Source organism: Salvelinus namaycush, chromosome 41, assembly GCF_016432855.1.
Source record: "Salvelinus namaycush isolate Seneca chromosome 41, SaNama_1.0, whole genome shotgun sequence".
NCBI classification, from domain to species: Eukaryota; Metazoa; Chordata; class Actinopteri; order Salmoniformes; family Salmonidae; genus Salvelinus; species Salvelinus namaycush.
The window spans coordinates 2,064,561-2,090,135 of NC_052347.1; the positions used below are offsets into that span (position 1 = coordinate 2,064,561).

At 42.1% G+C, this 25,575-nt stretch overlaps 1 protein-coding gene and 1 non-coding gene across 2 annotated transcripts in view; both read left to right on the forward strand.

The window, feature by feature from the left end:
• Positions 1 to 24,111, forward strand: part of LOC120034082 (sodium channel protein type 4 subunit alpha B-like) — a 35,759-nt gene extending 11,648 nt beyond the window's left edge. The window contains exons 7-27 of the mRNA XM_038980508.1: positions 223 to 314; positions 706 to 1,002; positions 3,427 to 3,490; positions 3,674 to 3,815; positions 4,033 to 4,245; positions 4,529 to 4,753; positions 5,467 to 5,587; positions 6,048 to 6,286; positions 6,479 to 6,652; positions 9,420 to 9,776; positions 10,596 to 11,072; positions 18,476 to 18,602; positions 19,364 to 19,518; positions 19,616 to 19,789; positions 19,962 to 20,084; positions 20,372 to 20,653; positions 21,377 to 21,430; positions 21,537 to 21,674; positions 21,830 to 21,934; positions 22,322 to 22,592; positions 22,729 to 24,111. Of these exons, the coding sequence (XP_038836436.1) occupies positions 223 to 314; positions 706 to 1,002; positions 3,427 to 3,490; positions 3,674 to 3,815; positions 4,033 to 4,245; positions 4,529 to 4,753; positions 5,467 to 5,587; positions 6,048 to 6,286; positions 6,479 to 6,652; positions 9,420 to 9,776; positions 10,596 to 11,072; positions 18,476 to 18,602; positions 19,364 to 19,518; positions 19,616 to 19,789; positions 19,962 to 20,084; positions 20,372 to 20,653; positions 21,377 to 21,430; positions 21,537 to 21,674; positions 21,830 to 21,934; positions 22,322 to 22,592; positions 22,729 to 24,002 (5,104 nt within the window). The 3' untranslated portion in view covers positions 24,003 to 24,111. The remainder of the gene's footprint in view (positions 1 to 222; positions 315 to 705; positions 1,003 to 3,426; positions 3,491 to 3,673; positions 3,816 to 4,032; positions 4,246 to 4,528; positions 4,754 to 5,466; positions 5,588 to 6,047; positions 6,287 to 6,478; positions 6,653 to 9,419; positions 9,777 to 10,595; positions 11,073 to 18,475; positions 18,603 to 19,363; positions 19,519 to 19,615; positions 19,790 to 19,961; positions 20,085 to 20,371; positions 20,654 to 21,376; positions 21,431 to 21,536; positions 21,675 to 21,829; positions 21,935 to 22,321; positions 22,593 to 22,728) is intronic.
• LOC120034630 lies at positions 13,791 to 13,845 on the forward strand. The gene has a single exon (XR_005474070.1). It is a non-coding gene; the product is annotated as a U7 small nuclear RNA (small nuclear RNA).
• Positions 24,112 to 25,575: the final 1,464 nt, after the last annotated feature.

The window sequence follows — 25,575 nt, forward strand, 5'->3', positions numbered from 1 at the left end:
GGACAGTTACCCTGAGCTAAACATATCCTCCGCTAAACCATATCTTTTACCATAGCAACCCTCTGATCCTCTATGTTAGAATATCAACTCAGCCAATGGTATTGAATTAAATGTACATTTAAAGTCCATGAAACGGAAGAGATTTTGGTTCAACTGACACATCAACTGTCAACTCCTCTATTCTAATGTGTGGTTGTGTTGTCATGTTTTGTGCTCGCGCAGGTACCTCACAGAGTTCGTTGACCTGGGCAACGTGTCTGCCCTCAGGACGTTCCGTGTGCTCCGAGCCCTTAAAACGATCACTGTAATTCCCGGTACGTGTCACATAAGAATGTCCAAATCCCACCGGGGTGTGTTTGTTTACTGCACAACCTGCTTTTGAACACCTGCTTTGGGTCATGTGTACTTCAGTCGGTAAGTGTGTGGTGCTAGCAACCCCCGGGTTGCTTTGGGTTGTATTCCCGCACCGTATTGTAAATCACCTTGAAAAAAGGCATCTGCTAAATTGCATCTGTTATTATATTATAAGTACAATGCTCTGCAAGCTACACAACACAAAATGGGTTATTAATGACGCCGTGCGGAGAACAAGGATATCAAGCACAATCAAATATTCTCAACGTTATGTTATTCGTTCTTCGGCAAATCGTTTTCAGGTCACGGATGATTTGAATGCTTTTTTGGGGGGGGGGGGGGTATTTTAAGGTCTGAAAACCATTGTGGGCGCTTTGATCCAGTCGGTGAAGAAGCTGGCTGATGTGATGATCCTGACAGTGTTCTGCCTGGCTGTGTTCGCTCTGGTCGGCCTTCAACTGTTCATGGGAAACCTGAAGCAGAAGTGTGTTTACTGGCCCCCTGTGGAATGGCGTTTGAACTCTACCGACATGGACAACATCACTGTGGCCTTCAACGACACCGATGGTTTTAATGACGTCATGGGCTACAGTGGCACAAACAGCAGCAACAGCACGTGGGACTTCAAGGCGTACATCGACGATAAAGGTATTGACATGCTTTTGATGGCACATTGACGTGTGGAAGGGGAGTTGATAATGGCCCAATGAACCATTGTATTACGTTAATTGGGACTGTATCATGGCACTTACTGTATGATAGTTTTAAATAAGGTATAGACATCTGTATAGGTATATACATTTCTATAAGAAGTATACACATTTGAATAAGAAATAGAAAACAATGCATGCTTCAGTGAAACTGTGGGCAATAATGACACAGAGCGTGGCAACAGCACGTGGGACGATGCATACGTCAATGATTAAGGTAGTGACAGGCTTTTGATGGCACATTGATTCAGGGAATTGATAATGACTTACTGAACCGTCAACTATATATTCGTTGGGATTTTGTCACAGTACTATATGATATTATGTACAGTGCCTTTGGAAAGTATTCAGACCCCTTGACTTTTCCCACATTTCGTAATGTTACTTTACAGCCTTATTCAGCAATCTACACACGATACCCCATAATGACAAAGCGAAAACAAGTTTTTAGAATAAATGTTAAAAACTGAATTACATTATTTACATAAGTATTCAGACCCTTTGCTATGAGACTCGAAATTGACCTCATCCTGTTTCCATTAATCATCCTTGAGAAGTTTATACAACTTGATTGGAGTCCACCTGTGGTAAATTCAATTGATTTGACATTTTATAAAAAATGTATTTAACCTTTATTTAACCAGGTAGGCTAGTTGAGAACAAGTTCTCATTTACAACTGCGACCAAGATAAAGCAAAGCAGTTCGACACATACAACAACACAGAGTTACACATGGAATAAACAAACATACAGTCAATAATACAGTAGAAAAAGTCTATATACAGTGTGTGCAAATGAGGTAGGATAAGGGAGGTAAGGCAATAAATAGGCCATGGTGGCGAAGTAATTACTATATAGCAATTAAACACTGGAATGGTAGATGTGCAGAAGATGAATGTGCAAGTAGAGATACGGGGGTGCAAAGGAGCAAGATAAATAAATAAATACAGTATGGGGATGAGGTAGTTGGATGGGCTATTTACAGATGGGCTATGTACAGGTGCAGTGATCTGTGAGCTGCTCTGATGATTTGATTACCTGATTACATGATTTGGAAAGGCACACACCTGTCTATATAAGGTCCCACAGTTGACAGTGCATGTTAGAGCAAAAAACAAGCCATGAGGTCGAAGGAATTGTCCGTAGAACTCCGAGACATGATTGTGTCGAGGCACAGATCTGGTGTAGGGCACCAAAACCTTTATGCAGTATTGAAGGTCCCCAAGAACACAGTGGCCTCCATCATTCTTAAATTGAAGAAGTTTGGAATCACCAGACTCTTGCTAGAGCTGGCCGCCCGGCCAAACTGAGCAATCGGGGGAGAAGAGCTTTGGTTAGGGAGGTGACCAGAACCCGATGATCACTCTGACAGAGCTCCATAGTTCCTATGTGGAGATGGGAGAACCTTCAAGAAGGACAACCAGCTCTGTAGCACTCCACCAATCAGGCCTTTATGCTAGAGTAGCCAGACGGAAGCCACTCCTCAGTAGAAGACACATGACAGCCCGCTTGGAGTTTGCCAAAGGGCACCTAAAGACTGTCAGACCATGAGAAACAAGATTCTCTGGTCTGATGAAACCAAGATTAAACTCTTTGGCCTGGAAGCCAAGCGTCATGTCTGGAGGAAACCTGGCACCATCCCTACAGTGAAGCATGGGGGTGGCAGCATCATGCTGTGGGGGTGTTTTTCAGCGGCAGGGACTGGGAGACTAGTCAGAATCGAGGCGAAGATGAACTGAGCAAAGTACAGAGAGATCCTTGATGAAAACCTGCTCCAGAGTGCTCAGAACCTCAGACTGGGGCGAATGTTCACCTTCCAACAGGACAACGACCCTAAGCACACAGCCAAGACAACGCAGGAGTGGCTTTGGGACTAGTCTCTGAATGTCCTTGAGTGGCCCAGCCAGAGCCCGGACTTGAACCCGATCGAACATTTCTGGAGAAACCTGAAAATAGCTGTGCATTAACGCTGCCCCACAGAGCTTGAGAGGATCTGCAGAGAAGAATGGGAGGAACTCCCCAAATACAGGTGTGCCAAGCTTGTAGCGTCATACCCAAGTAGACTCAGGGCTGTGCTTGCTGGTAAAGGGGCTTCAACAAAGCAAAGGGTCTGAATACTTATGTAAATGATATATATATATTTTTTTTATTAGCAAAAAAAATCGAATGACCTGTTTTTGCTTTGTCGTCATGGGATATTGTGTGTAGATTGATGAGGAAAAAAACAATTTAATCAATTTTAGAATAAGGCTGTAAGGTAACAAAAGGTGGAAAAAGTCAAAGAGGCTGAATATTTTCCGAATGCACTGTATATCAACTTGGTGCACTTTCTAATGGAGGTCCCTTCTCTGTTTTCCTCCAGTGAACCATTACTTCCTTCCTGGAATGTTAGACCCTCTTCTTTGTGGAAACGCTTCTGATGCTGGGTAGGTTTTTTGGGATGTCAGAGTTGAGCATATGGGTAGCTTTATAATCTTGCCTTGTCTCTGTTGATAATGCAATATATGGTGCAAAGTATTTCAACGTAATTCAAATATAACATATCTTTGAATGCTGAAGATCATAAGTCCCGTTCAACTTGTTGTGCCACTTCATTGGCATTTTGACAGAAATTGCCCTGAAGGATACACGTGTATGAAGGCCGGAGGGAATCCCAACTATGGATACACAAGCTACGACAGTTTTGGATGGGCCTACCTTGCCCTATTTCGGCTTATGACACAGGACTTCTGGGAAAATCTATTCCAGCTGGTGCGTATACATCATGTGCTTCGATGGCAACGACATAGAGATGTATTTGCTTCTGACATTTCCTGAAATGTACATCTGTAACATCAGCCGGTAGACCAGGATTGAATTTGAGAGATTGCAATCTTATGTGTCATCAGGGATATTGATACAGAAAGAGTACTCGTTCGATGTCATGGTGATTTAACTGGCCGTTCCCCCCCCCTCCCCTTACCCATAGACTCTTCGCTCAGCAGGGAAAACATACATGATTTTCTTTGTGGTGGTGATCTTCCTGGGCTCGTTCTACCTGATCAACCTGATCCTGGCTGTGGTGGCCATGGCGTATGCGGAGCAGAACGAGGCCACCATGGCCGAGGCCAAGGAGAAGGAGGAGGAGTACGCCATGATCATGGTGCAGCTGAAGGAACGGAGAGAAGCGGAGGTCAAAGAGGTGTGATCAACTTACTATGTATGCGAAGTGCTTTGAGCATCCGGGAAGAAAAGGCCCTGTATATAAATCCAATCAACTAACAATAAATTGCACTCTTTGATCCGATGATGGTTGATAGAGTAAGATTTCGTTAGTCGATTCAACTCTAGATTCAAATGTCTAACGAACTTGATGAATACACAAAATACCTAGTGTTCATTTGCAGATTATTGCTCATGTTGGTCGTTCTCGTCCTTGGTTTGTTTGATTCTGGTCAATGATTGACTGATTATTTGACTGACAGAGACATGACAGGCATCATGAACACCATGAACACGCTGAAGTTGCTGGCAGTCAGACGTCACTGTCCAGTAGAACGTCTAAGAAAAAGAAAGGTGAAAAGGCAGATCAAGAGGTCGCTGATGATGAGGCGTGTACGTCCTCCAGCCTTTATAGCGAGGCTATAAAGGACTCCAACGGAGGCCTCGTGATCAGTCCCAACGCCAACAAGGTCCTGGCAGACCAGGAGGTGAGCTGCATGGCTCAGATGGGTTGCTGTGCTCTTGATGTTCTGACCTTTTTCACACTAATGTGCCGACCTGAACCAAACTGTGCTGGCTCGGATATTGTTTATTCACATTTTCCTTTTCAGGACGGTTTTAGGAACAATGATAAATGCATAACCAATGAATGCGTAACTAACTCAGTACAGCTCCGTTTGGTTAGGCTCGGTTTGGCTCTGAAAAAGTGGGTTGCTGGCCTCCCGAGTGGCGCAGCAGTGTCTAAGGCACTGTACCTTGTTCGATCCCGGGCTGTATCACAACCGGCCGTGATCGGGAGTCCCATAGGGCGGCGCACAATTGGCCCATCGTCGTCCGGGTTAGGGGAGGGTTTGTCCCGGGGGGGCTTTCTTGGCTCATTGCGCTCTAACGACTCCTTGGGGCGGGCCGGGCGCCTGCAAGCTGACCTCGGTCATCAGGCGAATGGTGTTTCCTCCGACACATTGGTGCGGCTGCCTTCCCGGGTTAAGCGGGCGAGTGTTATTAAGAAGCGTGGTTTGGCGGGTCATGTTTCGGAGGATGCATGACACGACTTTCGTCTCCCGAGACCGTCGAGGAGTTGCAGCGATGAGACAAGATCGAATTTGGGGAGAAAAAAAGGGCGTAAAATATAGATATATTTTTGAAGTGTGTTGCTATGCGCCTGATGGTTAAGTGTGTCTTGTTTCTCTTTGTTCTACAGTCTGCTGTTGTGTTGAAGAGGGCCCGTGATCCCAAGGGGAGCGAGGACCAGCTGGAAGTAGCAGGCCTGCAGAGGAAGACACCCAGTTCATCCAGTGTTTACAGCCAAGATGCCATGGACGGTAATTGTCAGAAATCGCAATGGATCTGTATACGAGAAATGAAATGTCCTAAGGAATCCTTGTGTGGGACTGGAATGTGATGTATAGGACTGTGATATCCACCAATACCTGTGTTCCATATGGCTACTGTAGTAGAGCAAGGGCTTCTTTTATATTATTTTGTGAGTTATGCAGAGTTTCATCATCAAAGTTGCCCATCTAATGCACTGATGGCGCATTGTGTCAGCTTCTTCCGCTATAAGACCTACAACCCAAGACCTTACATGTTTTAACTTTAGGTGCTCAAGATAAGTAATACTTTTCAAGACCTACATAGACTTTAATAATATTTTTGAACTTTAGGTGCTGCAACCATTAAATAAAGGCTGAAAACAAATCATGAACCCATAAAAACTCCTTATCGTGAAAGGGTTGTGTACAAAATAACTAACACCCTCCTCCTTTACCCTCATTCCAACAGATTTGGAGGAGGAACTGAGACCTTGTCCGCCTTGCTGGTACAAGTGTTCAGACATATTCCTGAAATGGAACTGCTGTGTGCCCTGGGTGACTTTCAAGAAGTGGATGTACTTCATAGTGATGGACCCATTCGTGGACTTGGGTATCACCATCTGCATTGTGCTCAACACCATGTTCATGGCCATGGAGCACTACCCCATGACACCAGAGTTTGAAGAAGTGCTGAGTGTGGGGAACTTGGTGAGTCACCTTCCTTAATGATGCTCTTCCACTTTACCTCTTCTCTTGCCATGATAAGGGTACCTTAGAAATCTCTCTCTCAAAATGATCATGTTAAAAATGCAGGTTTACAGTGCAGAATCTGCATATCTACACATGGCACAGTTTTCAATATAATTCACTAGGCCCTCCCCTCTCTCAACTCTTGTACAGGTCTTCACAGGAATCTTCACAGCAGAGATGGTGCTGAAGCTCTTCGCCATGGATCCGTACTACTACTTCCAGGTCGGGTGGAACATCTTCGACAGCATCATTGTGACAATGAGCCTGGTGGAGCTGGGGCTGGCCAACGTCGAGGGTCTGTCCGTGCTCCGTTCCTTCCGTCTGGTGAGAGTAACTCCACCCAGAGTTTAGAACACACTCTCTCAGTGTAACTGTGCAGTGAGAATGGATCCCGATAGATCAAAGCATTTTCATAAAATAGTTGCAAGAGTAGGGTTTCAAACTACTGGGTAATTTACCAAAGTTATCTAGAAGAAAAAGAAACGCACACCATTTTTAGGCGAGGTGCTGGCTAGCGGAGTAGAAAACTTAAAAATAAAGGAGAGCCGCACACTCTAGGAGCTCAGATACAAAAATTGAATTACCAACGTTTCGACAGCCAAGCTGTCTTCATCAGGGTATAGTCACAAACACTGCGGGATGACTCGTTTATATAGTGTCAAAAGACACACAGGTGTCTGTAATCATGGCCAAGAGTGGCCTAATATCATTGGTTAATTCTCAAATATAAAAATGGCATACAAAGAGCAGCATACAAAAAACAAATGGAGAGCATACGATCATAGATTCATTTTAGACTACACAAGCTTACAAACAATTACAATGGCAAAGTCACAATAATCACAAGAATGGCTTCAGATCAAAGTCTACGTTGAGACCGAAGGGAGCAAGAGTCTTTAAGTTAAAGATCCAGGCAGCCTCTCGTTTTAACAATAAACTATCAAGGTCACCCCCTCTCCTAGGGAGTGGAGCACGTAATAACACCTTTGATTGGAATCGATTTGTGGGTTACATGGAGAAACAGTCTATTTTCAATCCTCTCACAAATGTTTTCTTGCCTAACATCATTATTTGGAAACGGTATATTGATGATATTTTTGTTCTATGGAGGGGTGATGCAAAACAGCTCCAGGCATTCCATGCTTTTCTTAACTCCTGTCCTGAGCATCTGAGATTTACTATGCAACCTGACACACGTCAAATCAGTTTCCTTGATATTCTGATCTTGTGTGAAGATAATGTTCTATACACTGATCTTTACAGGAAACCTACTGATCGTAACAGTTTGTTGAGGGCTGACAGTTGTCACCCACTTCCCTTGAAAAATAGTTTGCCCTACAGCCAAATCTGTCGAATCAAAAGAATTTGCGAAAAACAATCAGATTTCGACAGAAATATGGCTGAGACGCAAAGAAAGTTCAAGGAGAGGGGGTACAAAAATGATCAGATTAATACTGCCATTGAGAAAATTCAAAACAAAACGAGACATGACCTTTTTCAAGGGCAGTCTCGCAAAAAGACGCATTCTTGCATTCTAACTACCCGCTATTCAAAGCGCTCTGAACAAATTAAGGGAATCGTTCACAAACATTGGCACATTCTAAAATCCGATGATAGTCTCGGTAATGTGTTTTCGGACCTTCCCTTGGTCGTATTTTCGCGGGGCCGAAATCTCAGAGACCAATTGGTACACTCTGATTTACCACCCCAAGATATTCCTGAACAACGTCTATTTGCGCCCCTACTGGATGGAAATTACAAGTGTACTGGCTTTGCTCAATGCAATGGCACTTATAAATGCAGATCCTTCAAACACCCACAAACAGGGTTGCTTCTGTGTGTCGCTCTGGATGTGAGTCTGTTAGATTACTAATGTAATGTAGTTGTTGAGCGGCTTCACTGCAGGTATATTGCATGTTTTAAATATTCAGTAAAAAAAAATATATAGATATATATAAATGCAACATGGAACAATTTCAACGATTTTATTGAATTACAGTTCATAGAAGGAAATCAGCCAATTTAAATAAATGAATTAGGCCCTAATCTATAGATTTAACATTGACTGGGCAGGGGCGCAGCCATGGGTGGGCCTGGGAGGGCATAGGCCTACCCACTGGGGAGCCAGGCCCAGCCAATCAGAATGAGTTTTTACCCACAAAAAGGCTCTATTACAGACAGAAATACTCCTCAGTTTCATCAGCTCTCCGGGTGGCTGGTCTCAGACCATCTCACAGAAGAAGAAGCCGGATGTTGAGGTCCTGGGCTGGCATGGTTACACGTGGTCTGCGGTTGTGAGGCTGGTTGGACGTACTGACAAATTCTCTAAAACGACATCGGAGGTGGTTTATAGTAGAGAAATTCTCTGGCAACAGCTCTGGTGGACTTTCCTGCAGTCAGCATGCCAATTGCGTGCTCCGTCAACTTGAGACATCTGTGACGTTGTGTTGTGTGACAGAACTGCACATTTTAGAGTGGCTTTTTATTGTCCTCAGCACAAGGTGCACCTGTGTAATGATCATGCTGTTTAATCAGCTTCTTGATATGCCACACCTGCCAAGTGGATGGATTATCTTGGCAAAGGAGTAACGCTCTCTAAAAGGAATGTAAAGAAGTTTGTGCACAAAATCTGAGAGAAATAAGCTGTTTGTGCGTATGGAACATTTCTGGGATCTTTTATATCATCTTATGAAACATGGGACCAGCACTACATATTGAGTCTATATCTTTGTTCAGTAAATAGTTGACATGTGAGAAAGCCACACAGAGGGCCATAGATAATTCCAGACACCTGTGATCATCTGAAGTAGCCAAAAAGATCACTAGATGTAATGTGATTAAAAAAAAAATTTAAACTAGAAAGTTACAAAAATGTTGGTAGTTTACTGGTAAACTTTAAAAGTGACCAGTAATATGCCCTCCCTTTGCAACCCTATGCAATATTAACATCACATTAGGCACAAGTAAAGTGATACTAACTCTACAAACCTAATTATTGGCTAGTCTTCTGGACACAGCTCAATGGAAAATCAAGTTTATGGGAAACCAGCACTATGTAACCTAATAATGTCTCTGGTTGTTTTGGGGGCAGATGCGTGTTTTCAAGCTGGCCAAATCCTGGCCCACACTCAACATGCTAATCAAGATCATCGGTAATTCAGTGGGCGCACTGGGTAACCTCACCCTGGTCCTGGCCATCATCGTCTTCATCTTCGCCGTGGTGGGCATGCAGCTCTTCGGCAAGAGCTACAAAGAGTGTGTCTGCAAGATCTCCTTGGACTGCGAGCTGCCCCGCTGGCACATGCATGACTTCTTCCACGCTTTTCTCATCATCTTCCGGGTGCTGTGCGGAGAGTGGATCGAGACCATGTGGGAGTGCATGGAGGTGGCCGGACAGGGCATGTGTCTCGTCGTCTTCATGATGGTCATGGTCATCGGTAACCTAGTGGTGAGTGATGCATTGAACCATGGGGATGTGGGCACTGGAGGGTGGCCATTGAACTATTTTGGTGTTTAGTTAATTCATGGATTTCTCAAAAGGTGTAATATACATACAACGAGAGATCAGGGAGAGTGTTCGGGTGGAGTGCTTCATGCATACAGTGCACATACCCACAGATGCAGCTCTTACGTTGCTGTTAGATAATGAGTAGATTACGCCAGCGCCATTCTTTTGATGGATACCAGGCGGTGCTTCACTGTAAACGAAACTGGTTGTGTTTCCTCCTTTGGTTATTCATAGGACGAAGAGAGGAAATAGCTATGTCAGTTGAGGTAGCGAAAGCCTGACAACAAACGATGTGCCAAAGACAAACAGGGCTTTCTGTCTAAACTCCCAGGAGAATACCATAGACTAACAGGGGCATCGGATAGGATACACACCATTCACTCAATGGAAGGGCTATTATTAGCTCCATGATATTCGCCAGCAGTTCTGACCTTGGGGTGTTTGGGGATCCACTGGGGCAGGTGGCATAGAGAAAATAGCAGAGGGCTTACAGGAATCATGGAGGGGGCAGCCTTAAGTCTACTGATGATGTAACAGGCGTTTGAGGTCAGTCCAATACCACTGTTAGATACTATTGAGAGGTAAAGTTACACGGTTACTGTCGAACTGACCTCTGGAAAACGTTTTCGAAAACTTTTGACAATATTAACCAGAAAAGAATTTGGTCAATAATAATTTCACTAGCCTGGTTCAAGAGCATAAGGGGACAATAATAACAAATACTATGTGCTAAAATCCAGTTGTTCTAACTACATCCAGGTGTTGAACCTCTTCTTGGCCTTGCTGCTGAGCTCGTTCAGCGGTGACAACCTGGCGGCTCCAGAGGAGGACGGGGAGATGAACAACCTGCAGATCGCCACCAGCAGGATCACCAGGGGCATCGACTGGGCCAAGGCCTACATCATCGAGCAGGTCTGGATCATCATCGGGAAGCAGCCTAAGGAGGATGGAGACGGGGCTGACGGTAATGGGGGTAGTAACGGGGATGTGGACGGCCTCCCAAAGGACAGCTTGGCTTTGAAAAATGTAAACTCCAGTGACAACCCAAAGGCTGATTTAGAGCTTAAAATGCTGGACGTTTGGATAGACGACGTTAACCCAAGTGGATTTCTTACAAATGACAATTTGACCCTGGATGTGCCTATTGCCAAAATGGAGTCGGATGATGATGAGGATGACTGCTCTGAAGAGGAAGAAGGTGAAGGCGCAAATGGAAACGCTAAAGAGGATACTGAGGTAAGACCTTTGCATTATGGATGAGTTAAACATGACACAGGCATTTGTTCCCACTGGGCACACACTGGTTGAATCGACATTGTTTCAGTTCAATGAAATGACGTTGATCCAACGTGGAATAGATGTTGAATTGATGTCTGTGCCCAGTGGGTTATATTTTGAGCGTTCATTACAAGCAATATAGAGATTTATCAAGTCTAAGGCTTCATACTGACCAGAGAAATAACCAATGTACAAGCACATGCACATCATATATTGTTATCTATTGCCAATTGTATTAGTACTAGTATTAGTCTATTCAGTATCAGTATTGTTGTAATACTGATAAGATAAAGAGCATTTTCCTTTTGGTACATTTGATGAGGTCTTTGGTTTCTTATAGTCATGGCCAAATCACTTAAGCAAACTACAGTATTTTTGTTCTGCGGTGACAATCAAAAGAATTCTGTCTGCTGCTGACATGCAGGGTAGACTACCCACATAAAAAATCCTACAGTTTACTATATAACACTACAGTACTTACTATAGAAGTATGTAGTAATATGTATTATACTGTTGAATACTGTACTACACACTGTAGTATCCCTCAATCATGTGTAGTACTTACTATAGAATGTTGTAGCACTGTATACTGTAGAATACTATAATAAATACTACAATATTATCCACCAAAAAATACTATAGTAAATAGTGATGCACCGATATGACATTTTGGCCGATACCGAAATCCAATATTTTCCTTGCCAAAAAAAAAAAACGATTACCGATAACCGATATTTAAAAAATGTGCGGCCTTTTAAGCATTCTAGTACAGTGAAATAGTTAACACACACACATGGACTCAGCGGCATAAGGCTCTGCATCTCAGTGCAAGAGGCGTCACTACAGTCCCTGGTTCGAATCCAGGCTATTTCACATTCGGCTGTGATTGGGAGTCCTATAGTGCGGCGCACAACTGGCCCAGTGTCGTCCGGCTGTCATTGTAAATAAGAATTTGTTCTTAACTGACTTGCCTAGTTAAATAAAGGTCACACACACACACACACACACACACACACCACATGACCAAAAATACATTTTTGGGGGCATTTACGTATGTCCCCATTACCAGTAAAACATAATCAAAAACAATTTCTTTCACTTACTTGCTGTGCTGTTTCGTTGTTCATTTGTTCAGTCGTTTCATTCTCAACCAGGATTTCTATAGAACGCCGTTTGGGTCTTTGCGTGTCAAAAAAGATACACGTCAAATAACAGTATTTCACTTGTCAAATAACACGGCATCTGTTTCAGTAGCTATAGTTAGCTAGCTAACTATATAGCTAGCTGTCATCTAAAATAACCCTAATTTATAAGACAGTTCTTATTTGATTAATGGTGGTCGGACCCATCTATATAAAGCTAGCCATAATAAGGATTAGCCACAATAGTGGACTTTGCGATTAGCCTTCAAAATAAAGGTATGACATAATTCTACTATTTGTATTCATTTGCATCACTGTCAATGACATTTTATTTTGAAAGCAATCCGCAAATTCCACTACTGTGCCTAATCATTATTGCAGCTAGCTTCACAACACAACCCAGTCTGGTCGAGCCTCACTAACCAGATGAAGCTAGCTGGCTGCTTATAACGTTAGCTTCGGGCAACAGGGTTAAGTAGCTGGCTAGCGATTTATTTTCATGAACTGAAGTTCAATTTCAATAGGCGAACAACAAGTAGCAACCTAGCTAATACTTATTCACAAAGATTCCTAAATCATTGCTAAGAATAATCAAAATGACTGCAGTTTCTACTGGTCATTGTTTTCAGGCTGGTTGTATTGGTGCTAGCTAGGTACCAAGCTAAAGCTAGCTACCCCAGAAGTTGCGGTCGAACAAATTATGCTTTATTACCAACGCTGTATTGTAAACGCATCGTTTGTGGCCGGTGTTTGCTTGTTTGCAGACCTTTGCAGACCCAAACGTCATTCCATAGTATGTATGTCGTGAAGCTAATATCAGTGACTCTATTATTGTGAAACGGTAGGGTAAGGGTAGGTAGGGTAACATTTGAAAAATAGCGCACTTGATACTGTGTACCACTGCTCGACCAGTCGGCGAAAGCCAACATCACCCACGACAGAGAACGGTTGACTCTCAAGGGCAATGAATTCCATTATCTTAGCTTTAATGGATTTCGCCTTTGAGTTGTCTCGCTGAAATGTACTTACTCTTTCAAATAACTGGTCGACTTGTTGACTGCTCGATCCGCACAGCAGACATTGTGTGGGCTAGGTTAGGAATGCTGTGTTGCACGTGTAGCGCCAAATTTTATGTGGCGTTATTACATCATGTATCTACGTTATATAGGAATGCATGGTAGCTTTGACATAGGTTTTTAACATCGCCGTTAAACTACACAACGGCCGATACCGATGTTGGCATTCTTAGCTAATATCGGCCGATTCCGATATGTTCACCGATATACCGTGCATCCCTAATAGTAAATACTCCAGTAATGTCTGCAAAAACAGTACAGTCCGCAAAAACATGACTATTTTAAATACTACAGTATTTAATTTGCAATTACCCTGGCCATTCTCCTCCCCCATATCCCAATTTGTGACAAGTGAGAAACCTACATGCCAAGTATAGGTCATATAAGTTATAGAAAAGAGCAGAAGCTCTGAACTATCGGTTCAGACCCCAGTCCTACCGACCTTCCTACAGGTTATGGAAAATTTGCTCTTTTAGTATTTCTCCAGTAGGTTTCCTCAAGGAGAAAGCCTTCACTTCTATGTTAAAGATAAAAGTAAAACACTACAGTAAATACTACAGTATACCACAGTCCCCAAAAACACTACGGTAAATACTACAGTATACTACAACCCGCAAAAACACTACATTAATTACTATACTATATACTACAGTTTTCTTTAACTACATTAATTATACTATAGTTAACCGTATACACCACAGTATTCACTGTATTGTTTCAGCAGACTTTGATCCACAAAAACACTACAGTGAATACTGCTGTAAAGACTGCAAAACAATTTACTGGGATCAGCACCATCAGACCCAGATAGAAGCTCATAAAGATCACATACAGCCTCTGCCACAGAGAGAACATCTATCTATCTCTGATCGTCTGGTTGCAAAGTGAGGAGAGACCATGTGACTGTAAGACGGAGCGTGGGAAAGAAGACCAGCGCAGCATGTTAAGCAAACCTGACACACACAGCTACCTGCATACTCACACACACTCCTAAAGGAAACACTTCACACCACTCATACTCTTACTGTGTCGGGGTACAAAATCAAAATCAATGAAAGCTAAATGTATTTATGCTCTATATACAGTACCAGTCAAAAGTTTGGACACAGCTACACATTCCAGGGTTTTTCTTTATTTTTACTTTTTTTCTACATTGTAGAATAGCAGAATAACACATATGGTAGTAACCAAAAAAGTGTTGAACAAATCAAAATATATTTGAGATTTGAGATTCTTCATAGTAGCTTTGATGACAGCTTTGCACACTTTTGGCATTCTCTCAACCAGGCATTCTCTCAATTAACAGGTGTGCCTTGTTAAAAGTTAATTTGTAGAATTTCTTTCCTTCTTAATGCGTTTAAACCAATCAGTTGTGTTGTGACAAGATAGCAGTGGTATACAGAAGTTAGCCCTATTTGGTAAAATACCAAGTCCATATTATGGCAAGAACAAATCAAATCAAATCAAATGTTATTGGTCACATACACATTGTTAGCAAATGTTAATGTGAGTGAAGCTTAATGCTTGTCATTCTGGTTCCGACAGTGCAGTTCTATCTAACAAGTATTCTAACAATTCCCCAAGAACTACCTAATACACACACATCTAAAAATGGTGAATGAGAATATGTACATATAAATATATGGATGAGCGATAGCCGAGCGGCAAAGGCAATGTGCAATAGATGGTATAAAATATGGTATATACATATGATATGAGTAATATAAGATATGTAAACATTATTAAAGTGGCATTATTTAAAGTGGTGTTGTTTAAAGTGACTAGTGATCCATTTGTTAACGTGGCCAGTGATTGGTTCTCCATGTAGGCAGCAGCCTCTCTGAGTTAGTGATTGCTGTTTAGCAGTCTGATGGCCTTGAGATAGAAGCTGTTCTTCAGTTTCTTGGTCCCAGCTTTGATGCACCTGTACTGACCTCCCCTTCTGGATGGAAGCGGTGTGAACAGGCAGGGGCTCGGGTGGTTGTTGTCTTTGATGATCTTTTTTTGCCTTCCTCTGACATTGGGTGCTGTAGGTGTCGTTTGCCCCGGTCATGCGTTGTGCAGACCGCACCACCCTCTGGAGAGCCTTGCGGCTGTGGGCGGAGCAGTTGCCGTACCAGGCTGTGATACAGCCCGACAGGATGCTCTCGATTGTGGATCTGTAAAAGTTAGTCAGGGTTTTAGGTGACAAGCCAAATTTCTTCAGCCTCCTGAAATTGAAGAAGCGCTGTTGCGCCTTCTTCACCACACTGTCTGTGTGGGTGGACCATTTCAGTTTGTCGTTGATGTTAACGCCGAGGAACTTAGAACTTTCCACTTTCTCCACTGCTGTCCCTTCAATGTAGATAGGGGTGTGCTCTCTCTGCTATTTCCTGAAGTCCACGATCATTCTCCTTTGTTTTGTTGACGTTGAGTGAGAGGTTGTTTTGAGGACACAACACTCCGAGTGCCCTCACCTCCTCCCTGTAGGCTGTCTTGTTATTGGTAAAAGCCCACTACTGTTGTGTCGTCTGCAAACTTGATGATTGAGTTGGAGGCGTGCATGGCCACGCAGTCGTGGGTGAACAGGGAGTACAGGAGGGGGCTGAGCACGCACCCTTGTGGGGCCCCAGTGTTGAGGGTCAACGAGGTGGAGATGTTGTTTCCTACCTGGGGGCGGCCCATCAGGAAGTCCAGGAACCAATTGCACAGGGTGGGGTTGAGACCCAGGGCCTCTAGCTTGATAATGAGCTTGGAGGGTATTATGGTGTTGAATGCTGAGCTATAGTCAATGAACAGCATTCTTACATAGGTATTCCTCTTGTCCAGATAGGATAGGGCAGTGTGCAGTGTGATGGCGATTACATAGTCTGTGGACCTGTTTGGGCTGTATGCAAACTGAAGTGGGTCGGGGGTGGCCAGGAGGGTGGAGGTGATATGATTTAAGCAAAGAGAAATGACAGTCCATCATTACTTTAAGACATGAGGGTCAGCCACTAAGGAACATTTCAAGAACTTTGAAAGTTTCTTCAAGTGCTGTCGCAAAAACCATCAAGCGCTATGATGAAACTGGCTCTCATGAGGACCGCCACAGGAAAGGAAGACCCATAGTTCCCTCTGCTGCAGAGGATAAGTTCATTAGAGTTTACTGTACCTAAGATTGCAGCCCAAATAAATGCTTCACAGAGGTCAAGTAACAGTCACATCTCAACATCAACTGTTCAGAGGTGACTGCATGAATCAGGCCTTCATGGTCGAATTGCTGCAAAGAAACCAAAAGGACACCAATAAGAAGAAGAGACTTCCTGGGGTCAAGAAACACGAGCAGTGCACAGTAGCCTGGTGAAAATCTGTCCTTTGGTCTGATGAGTCCAAATCTGAGATTTTTGGTTCTAACCGCTGTGTCTTTGTGAGACGCAGAGTAGGTGAACGGATGATCTCCGCATGTGTGGTTCCCACCGTAAAGCATGGAGGAGGAGGTGTGATGGTGTGGGGGTGCTTTGCTGGCGACACTGTCTGTGATTTATTTAGAATTCAAGGCACACTTAACCAGCATGGCTACCACAGCATTGTGCAGTGATATGCCATCCCATCTGGTTTACGCTTAGTGGGACTACCATTTGTTTTTCAACAGGACAATGACCCAAATCACACCTCCAGGCTGTGTAAGGGCTATTTGACCAAGGAGAGTGATGGAGTGCTGCATCAGATGACCTGGCCTCCTCAATCACCCGACCGCAATCCAATTGAGATGGTTTTGGATGAGTTGGACCGCGGAGTGAAGGAAAAGCAGCCAACAAGTGCTCAGAATATGTGGGAACTCCTTCAAGACTGTTGGAAAAGCATTCCTCATGAAGTTGGTTGAGAGAATGCCAAGAGTGTTCAAAGCTGTCATCAAGGCAAAGGGTGGCTAATTTAAAAAATCTCAAATGTAAAATGTATTTGATTCAATATGTGTTATTTCATAGTTTTGATTTCTTCACTATACAATGTAGAAAATAGTAAAAATAAAGAAAAACCCTTGAATGAGTAGGTGTGTCCAAACTTTTGACTGGTACTGTATATAATTATACGAGGTATATATATATATATATATATATATATATACGTATGAGGTATATATATATATATATATATATATATATATATATATATATATATATATATATATATATATATATATATATATACCTCGTATATTTGTTTTAGTGTCTTGTAAATACAGGGCATGCCTTTGTCAGTTCCTCAGCAGGCCAAGTCATATAACATTTGTTTCATTCAGGAGCTGAAGCCTGAACGATTGAGTAATGCATACCTTTGGCGTGCCTCTAAAATGGATCAAATGACATGTTTCACATGACAGCTCCGCTTACGGCTAAACCCATGGCATTTCAACTCTGACCTCTGCTTTAGCTACCCCAGCTGAGACCCATTTCTCGGAATATGGTGTAAATAAGTTATAAAAGGGTAAACAATTAGTTTGATCACATAAACAAAACATGCAATAAGACAGACACTACATCTTGTCAAATTATCAGACAGTGCATATTGACGCACGGTATAAATAAACAAAGCCAGTCTTTTTTTTCATATTAACTCGCAGTTAACATATAACATTATTGAATTACAGTTTATGTCCTTCAGTGCAGGGGTTGAATAACTCTTTGGAGCTGACATGTTTACAAACTTTGAAGAGACTGTAGGGCGACAGTTGCTATGTCCTACTTCTTTCCCACAGTGTGTTTACTCATTAGTCTAACGTGACAAGCGGCACTGTATGTGAAAGAGAGATACCATATGAATCTGTGACTGGGCAAAGAGTTATAGACACATAGGTAACTTAAATCAGTACTCGTCTTACTAAACCAAATCATTTTGTGCTGTGTCCCAGCAGACGCATCTAGATCTTTATACAATCTGCTCGAAACAGTGAGTAAATAAAGGTCATAGTAAGTTGATGATATAGAATTACATGTGTCTCAATCCAACCCAGTGGGCATGATTAACCTCTGATTTCAAGATACGATAGTATCTTAGTTCACATTTGCGATAGTTCACAAATGCGATTGTTCACATTTGATGTTTTTAATGTATTTTTTGCTGTAAGATAAGCTACAAATGGGATATCCCATATTATCTCATACAGATGTCTCTCCCACTACAGTTAAAGAAACCTATTGCACCGGACAATGCCTCTTCAATATGCAGCACAGTGGACAATCCCCCTGAAGTGGAGGAAGAGGAGGAAGAAGAGGCAGACCCCACCAGCCCTGAGAACTGCTGGACCGAGAGTAAGAGGAGCTCCCACTTACAGGCTTGATGCTACCATGGGAGTCAATATACACTGAACAAAAATATAAATGCAACATGTACAGTGTTGTTTCCATGTTCCATGAGCTGAAATAAAAGATCCCAGAAATGTTCCATATGCACAAAAACGTATTTCTCTAAAATGTTGTGCACAAATGTTGATAATCCATCCACCTGACAGGTGTGGCATATAAAGAAGCTGATTAAACAGCATGATCATTACACAGGTGCACCTTGTGCTGGGGACAATACAAGGACACTCTAAAGTGTGCAGTTTTGCCACAGATGTCTCAAGTTTTGAGGGAGCGTGCAATTGGCATACTGGCTGCAGGAATGTCCACCAGAGCTGTTACCAGAGAATTGAATGTTCATTTCTCTACCATAAACTGCCTCCAACTGCCTCCAATGTCATTTTAGAGAAATTGTCACATGATGTATGGCATCATGTGGGCAAGTGGTTTTCTGATGTCAACGTTGTGAGAGAGTGCCCCATGGTGGTGGTGGGGTTATGGTATGGGCAGGCATAAACTATGGACAACGAGACAATTTCTACGATTTTACTGAGTTACAGTTCATAAAAGATTAACGGCACGGCAATGGGCCTCAGGATCTCATCCCGGGTATCTCTGTGCATTAAATTGCCATTGATAATATGCAATTGTGGATAGTACTGGTAGATGGGGTGCGAGGTTTGTTTTGCCTAATCTTACTAATATGTTCTCCTTCCTCAAATCTCTGCTAGAATGCATTGGGCGATGCCCTTGCCTTGATTTTGACATCACCACGGGCAAAGGGAAGACTTGGTGGAACTTCAGGAAGGCATGCTTCCTCATTGTGGAGCACAACTACTTCGAGACCTTCATCATCTTCATGATCCTGATGAGTAGTGGAGCTTTGGTGAGATAGAGCGATGCCTTCTTCCAGTGCAACGCGAATAACCAACATACAGTGTTTTGAAACCACTGTCCATAATCTTTTGCTCGATTCGTCACAGGCTTTTGAAGACATATACATTGAACAGCGCAGGACCATAAAAATTATCCTGGAATATGCCGATCAAGTCTTCACCTACGTGTTCATTATTGAGATGCTCCTGAAGTGGGTGGCTTACGGATTCCAGGCCTACTTCACAAACGCATGGTGCTGGCTGGACTTCCTCATTGTGGATGTAAGTCAAAGTAGTAACCCCAGCCCATCTGTGTGGTGCATCCTCGTCATAATAAGCTATATTTTATTTGATCAACATGTATAAGTCATATTTAATCAATATAAATGAGCAATATTTCAGTTCATTTGAGAAAGCTAATCTTCACGTTATTGTCACATCCCAAATCTCCAAGGTGTCTTTGATTAGCTTAACGGCTAACATCCTGGGCTATGCTGAACTTGGACCAATCAAATCTCTTCGAACTTTAAGGGCTTTGCGGCCCCTCCGCGCCCTGTCCAGATTTGAGGGAATGAGGGTGAGTGAGTAGTCTTTCATAAGTCGAGAAAACCGAAACAAGAGAGCTGGTGTATTTGATGAGTCCCAAACATGTAAATCTGTGGCCCTAGAAATGAAATGCATTTGCTGATACATTTTCAGGAATTGATCAACAATCCAAAGAGTATTTCACTCCAATGAGTCTCAGCAGTTCAACCTGAATCCCTTTTTACATACTGTACAAGCTCTTCTTTTACTAGAGATTTGATTTGTAGGTTCTCTCAAATTGGTAGGTTTTCTAAAAATGAACCCTAACGCTTTCCACAGGTGGTGGTGAACGCTCTGGTGGGGGCCATTCCTTCCATCTTCAACGTGCTTCTAGTGTGCCTCATCTTCTGGCTCATCTTCAGCATCATGGGAGTCAACCTGTTTGCTGGGAAGTACTACTACTGCTTCAACACCACGTCTGAGGAGAGGTTCTCTGCTGACGTTGTGAACAACAAGACCGAATGCTTCCAACTAATGGAGGGTAATGACGATGTGCGCTGGATGAACGCAAAGGTCAACTATGACAACGTGGCCATGGGCTACCTCTCCCTCCTGCAAATAGTGAGTTTCAAAACAGGTTGCTTACTAATCATATAGCCTGCTACCGTTCTATAGTTGAAGTTGTTTAAAGTGGTAATACGGGTGTTGGCGTACATAGCTTACTGTTTCTCAGTGGTGGAAAAAGTACCCAATTGTCATACTTGAGTAAAAGTATAGATGCCTTAGTAGAAAGTTACTCAAGTAAAAGCTGATGTCACCCAGTAAAAGACTACTTGAGTAAAAGTCTAAAAGTATTTGGTTCTAAATATACTTAAGTATCAAAAGTAAAAGTATAAATAATTTCACATTCCTAATATTAAGCAAAGCAGACGGCACCATTTTCTTGTTTTTAAAATGTACGGATAGCCAGGGGCACACTCTAACACTCAGACATCATTTACAGAAGATGCATTTGTGTTTAGTGAGTCCGCCTGATCAGAGGCGGTAGGGATGACCAGGGATGTTCTCTTGATAAGTGCGCGAATTGAACCTTTGTCCTGTCCTGCTATTCAAAATGTAACGAGTACTTTTGGGTGTCATGGAAAATGTAAAAAGTACATACTTTTCTTTAGGAATGTAGTGAAGTAAAAGTAAAAGTTGCCAAAAATATAAATAGTAAAGTAAAGTAAAGTAAAGTACAGATACCCCCCAAAAATTACTTAAGTAGTACTTTCAAGTATTTTTACTAAAGTACTTTACATCACTGCTGTTTCTTACAGCATACATTTTTCTTCTCATGTCCAGGCAACGTTTAAAGGATGGATGGATATAATGTATGGCGCTGTGGATTCACGTTTTGTAAGACACTTCCTTCTTAATACTGTAGTAATAATAATTATACACTTTGAAATGAGTATGACCACCAACTGATTTCTTATGATTTTATCCTCTCTGTTCCAACAAGGTGGAAGACCAGCCCATATATGAGGATAATGTTTACATGTACATCTACTTTGTCATATTCATCATCTTTGGGTCCTTCTTCACCCTGAATCTCTTCATCGGTGTCATTATCGACAACTTCAACCAACAGAAAAAGAAGATAAGTAGCCGTCCTACAGCCTAATATCACTAAATACCAAACACAGCATGAAATACATTTCTAAAACACATTATCACAACAATACGATACACATATAAACTACTAATATTTTAGGTCAATGACATGCACGTGAAAGTAACTGTATGTCTCTATACTTTGGAGGGAAAGACATTTTCATGACAGAGGAACAGAAGAAATACTACAATGCCATGAAAAAGCTTGGTTCCAAGAAGCCACAGAAACCCATTCCCAGACCCCAGGTAAGCACGTGCTAGGGTTACTGGCTAATTGCCTTAAGAAGAAAATAATGTATATTCCATAGCATCTACTGTACTACCTTACGTGACCCGCCCCTTACACATCATTTCATTGACAGTATTCTTAGTTCAAATACAAGTGTATCATCACCAATGTTTAAGAGGAAAACATTCAGCTATATACAGTACCACTCAATGAGAAGGTATTGCCCAGACTTTATCACTATCTGCTCTTGTCCGCTTCTGTTCCTCCCCCATGGCAATATCTTTCCTTCCAAAGTATAGAGACGTACTGTTATTTTCATGTGCATGTCATTGACCTAACATACCTCTAATTCAGTCGGTTTTATCCTCTCCTTCTCTTGGTCTCTGTTGATTGGCTGGTTGAAGAACAAATTCGCAGGCCTTATTTTCGACCTGATCACCCAACAATTCTTCGACATCTTCATCATGGTGCTGATCTGCCTCAACATGGTAACGATGATGGTGGAGACGGACGGCCAGAGCAAGGAGAAGGAGGATATACTCTTCCTCATCAACCTGGTGTTTATCATCGTCTTCACCACAGAGTGTATCCTCAAGTTGATCGGACTGCGGCAATATTTTTTTTCCGTCGGATGGAATATTTTTGATTTTGTCGTAGTCATTCTCTCCATCGTTGGTAAATATGAAGAAGTGATTGTATTCATTAGTCATGTAGCTACAGAATTCTTTCTTTTTTTCTGAAATGAAACATGATTGAAGAACATAGTAATTACAATGAAAACTAAAATGTTGTTATTTTCTTTCCATTCCAGGTTTACTGCTGGCGGACCTCATAGAGAAGTATTTTGTCTCACCTACCCTTTTCCGTGTCATAAGACTGGCCAGGATTGGTCGAGTTCTGAGACTCATCCGAGGAGCTAAAGGCATCCGGACACTGTTGTTTGCCCTGATGATGTCACTTCCTGCTCTCTTCAACATTGGCCTCCTGCTCTTCCTCATCATGTTTATCTTCTCCATTTTCGGAATGTCCAACTTTGCGTATGTCAAGAAGGAGGCCGGAATAGACGATATGTTCAATTTTGAAACTTTTGGCAACAGTATAATTTGTCTGTTCATGATCACAACCTCAGCCGGTTGGGATGGTCTCCTCTCACCCATTCTGAATAGTAGACCTCCGGACTGTGACCCGGACGTGGAAAATCCCGGCACAGATGTAAGAGGCAACTGCGGCAGCCCTGGTTTGGGAATTTGTTTTTTCTGCAGCTACATCATCATGTGTTTCCTTGTTGTGGTCAACATGTACATTGCCATTATTCTCGAGAACTTCAATGTGGCCACAGAGGAGAGTGGCGACCCGCTGTGTGAGGAAGACTTCGAGATGTTCTACGAGACCTGGGAGAAGTTCGACCCTGACGCGTCACAATTCATCGCCTATGACATTTTGTCGGAGTTCTGTGACACGCTTAAAGACCCGCTCAGGATCCCCAAACCCAACGCAATCAAGCTGATCACCATGGACCTTCCCATTGTCCCTGGGGATAAGATCCACTGTCTGGACATCCTGCTGGCGCTGACCACAGAGGTGCTGGGAGAGTCAGTGGAGATGGATGCCATGAAAGAAAGCATGGAGGAGAAGTTCATGGCCAACAACCCCTCTAAAGTGTCATACGAGCCAATCACCACCACCCTGAGGCGAAAGCAGGAGGAGGTAGCAGCTGTTGTTATTCAGAGAGCCTATCGTAAGCATCTGCTGAGACGTTCGATGAAACTCGCTTCCTACAAGTACCGCGAGAAGAAAGCGTTAACCAAGGAGGACGAAGCGCCGCCAGAGACGGAGGGAATGATTGCCATCAGGATGAACAAACTGTATGGAAGCCAACAATCCCTCGGAGTGGATGACACCGTTGTAGATATGGATTCTCATGAAAAACGGGAGAGCAACGAACTGACAGAGACACAACCTCCTGTGGAGACCGCTGAAGAGCCGCCGCCTGTGGAGCTTCAGAACGAGATCCTCTTGCACTCTGCCCCCTTTGTCATCCCTGTCTCAATCCGTAACTCACAGCTGAAAGAGTCCGATGTTTGAATAACTAGTGCAGCCAATGGATAAACACCGCATCATCATGGTCTTCTGTCTTTGACGATGAGACTGCTTGTTCGTCTCCAAAGTCCAACTTTGGTACGTTTGGCTTGGGTCAGAGACAAGGTTGTCGCTAACTAAGACTGAGGGACACATTGAGCCCAGCCCACTGAATCAAAGAGATGATGATATAACGAATATAACAGTCAATTTAATTGATGTTGATGATGATAACCTGGAATGTATTGACTGAGAAATCATAGCTATTGTTGGCAAGACAATCACCAAAGCCTGAGCTGAAAGTTTTAGGCCCATTTATGGATGTAAGCCCAGTTGTGGTAACAGACCCCTTGTAATATATAGTTGAGATCAATTGAGAATTAAATAACCTAAGAGATAGGTAGCAATGTGTAAGATAATAATAAGTCAATAAAACTCCATCTCACAAAAATATACCTTTCAGTCCCCTGAAAGTAATTTAATAAATATGTTCCTTTTCGTATTTTTATGCCTTTTTTTATTCAAGATATATTCTTCAAATCAAATCTGCACTTGCAGTATTAAATTGCAACAAAAAAGGCCAACAATATTCTCAGCTGTATCTTCAAAGTTTAAATATGACTCCAAAAACAAGATTCTCAAAAAGTATTATAGTTTTTTCATTTGGAATTATGACTTTCGGTACATCTGTCATTTTAATCTAAACTTTTATTACTGCCCTAGCATTTTCCAAATACCGGTACAAGAATGTCAAATAAAAATGTTAAATATATTTTTCAGTGAATACAATTGTATTTTGAAAAGTTATTATTTGTTTGGTTTGACGTATTTGGCCAACACTTTTGTGTGTTCATTTTAAGGTATTAAAGCAAATACTCACACTGGGATGTACAGTATATACAAAGTATTTTATACTTTTTTTACCCAAAATATATTTAATAATAAATATGACCTGTGCCTTTAACATATGAAATGAGAAAAAACTTTAATGAAGGAACAGGTTTAGAAAAAAGATGGAGAAATTATTAGCATTTGCAATAATCAACTAATTCTGCTGAATAACACTTAATTTGTCAAATTTTTATAAGGTCATTTTTCTTTTATTGTCGAATTTCTTAATTTTCTGTATATTTCCTTTGATTTTATTTTTAAGGAAATTGACTTTATTTTTTTCTCATTGTAGTAACACAAGTACTACTAACAGTGTTCGGTTTTTAATCTGCAATTATTTATGGTATTAAGCAGTATGATGATAGAAATTCATAATTACATATCTTCACAATAGGAGCACATGCTGAAAATGCACTGGTCCGTTTTTTGGAACATGGGGCTTGTAACACCAGAGTTGTTGTTTTTGATTTTCACAAGGGGCACATACTATATGTGTTAACGTTTCAGCTAAAATTACCATACAAGTCTTAACACAGAAATGTCTTAATCATGGGAATGCAGTAGGATAGCACCTTGAAACGTTGTTTGTACTGGAGAATGAAGCCTTGTTGGGAATGCAGTTTATTCATTCAAAAGTGGAATGTTAACTACTTTTTAATGATACTTTAATATCAATCTCACCTAAATG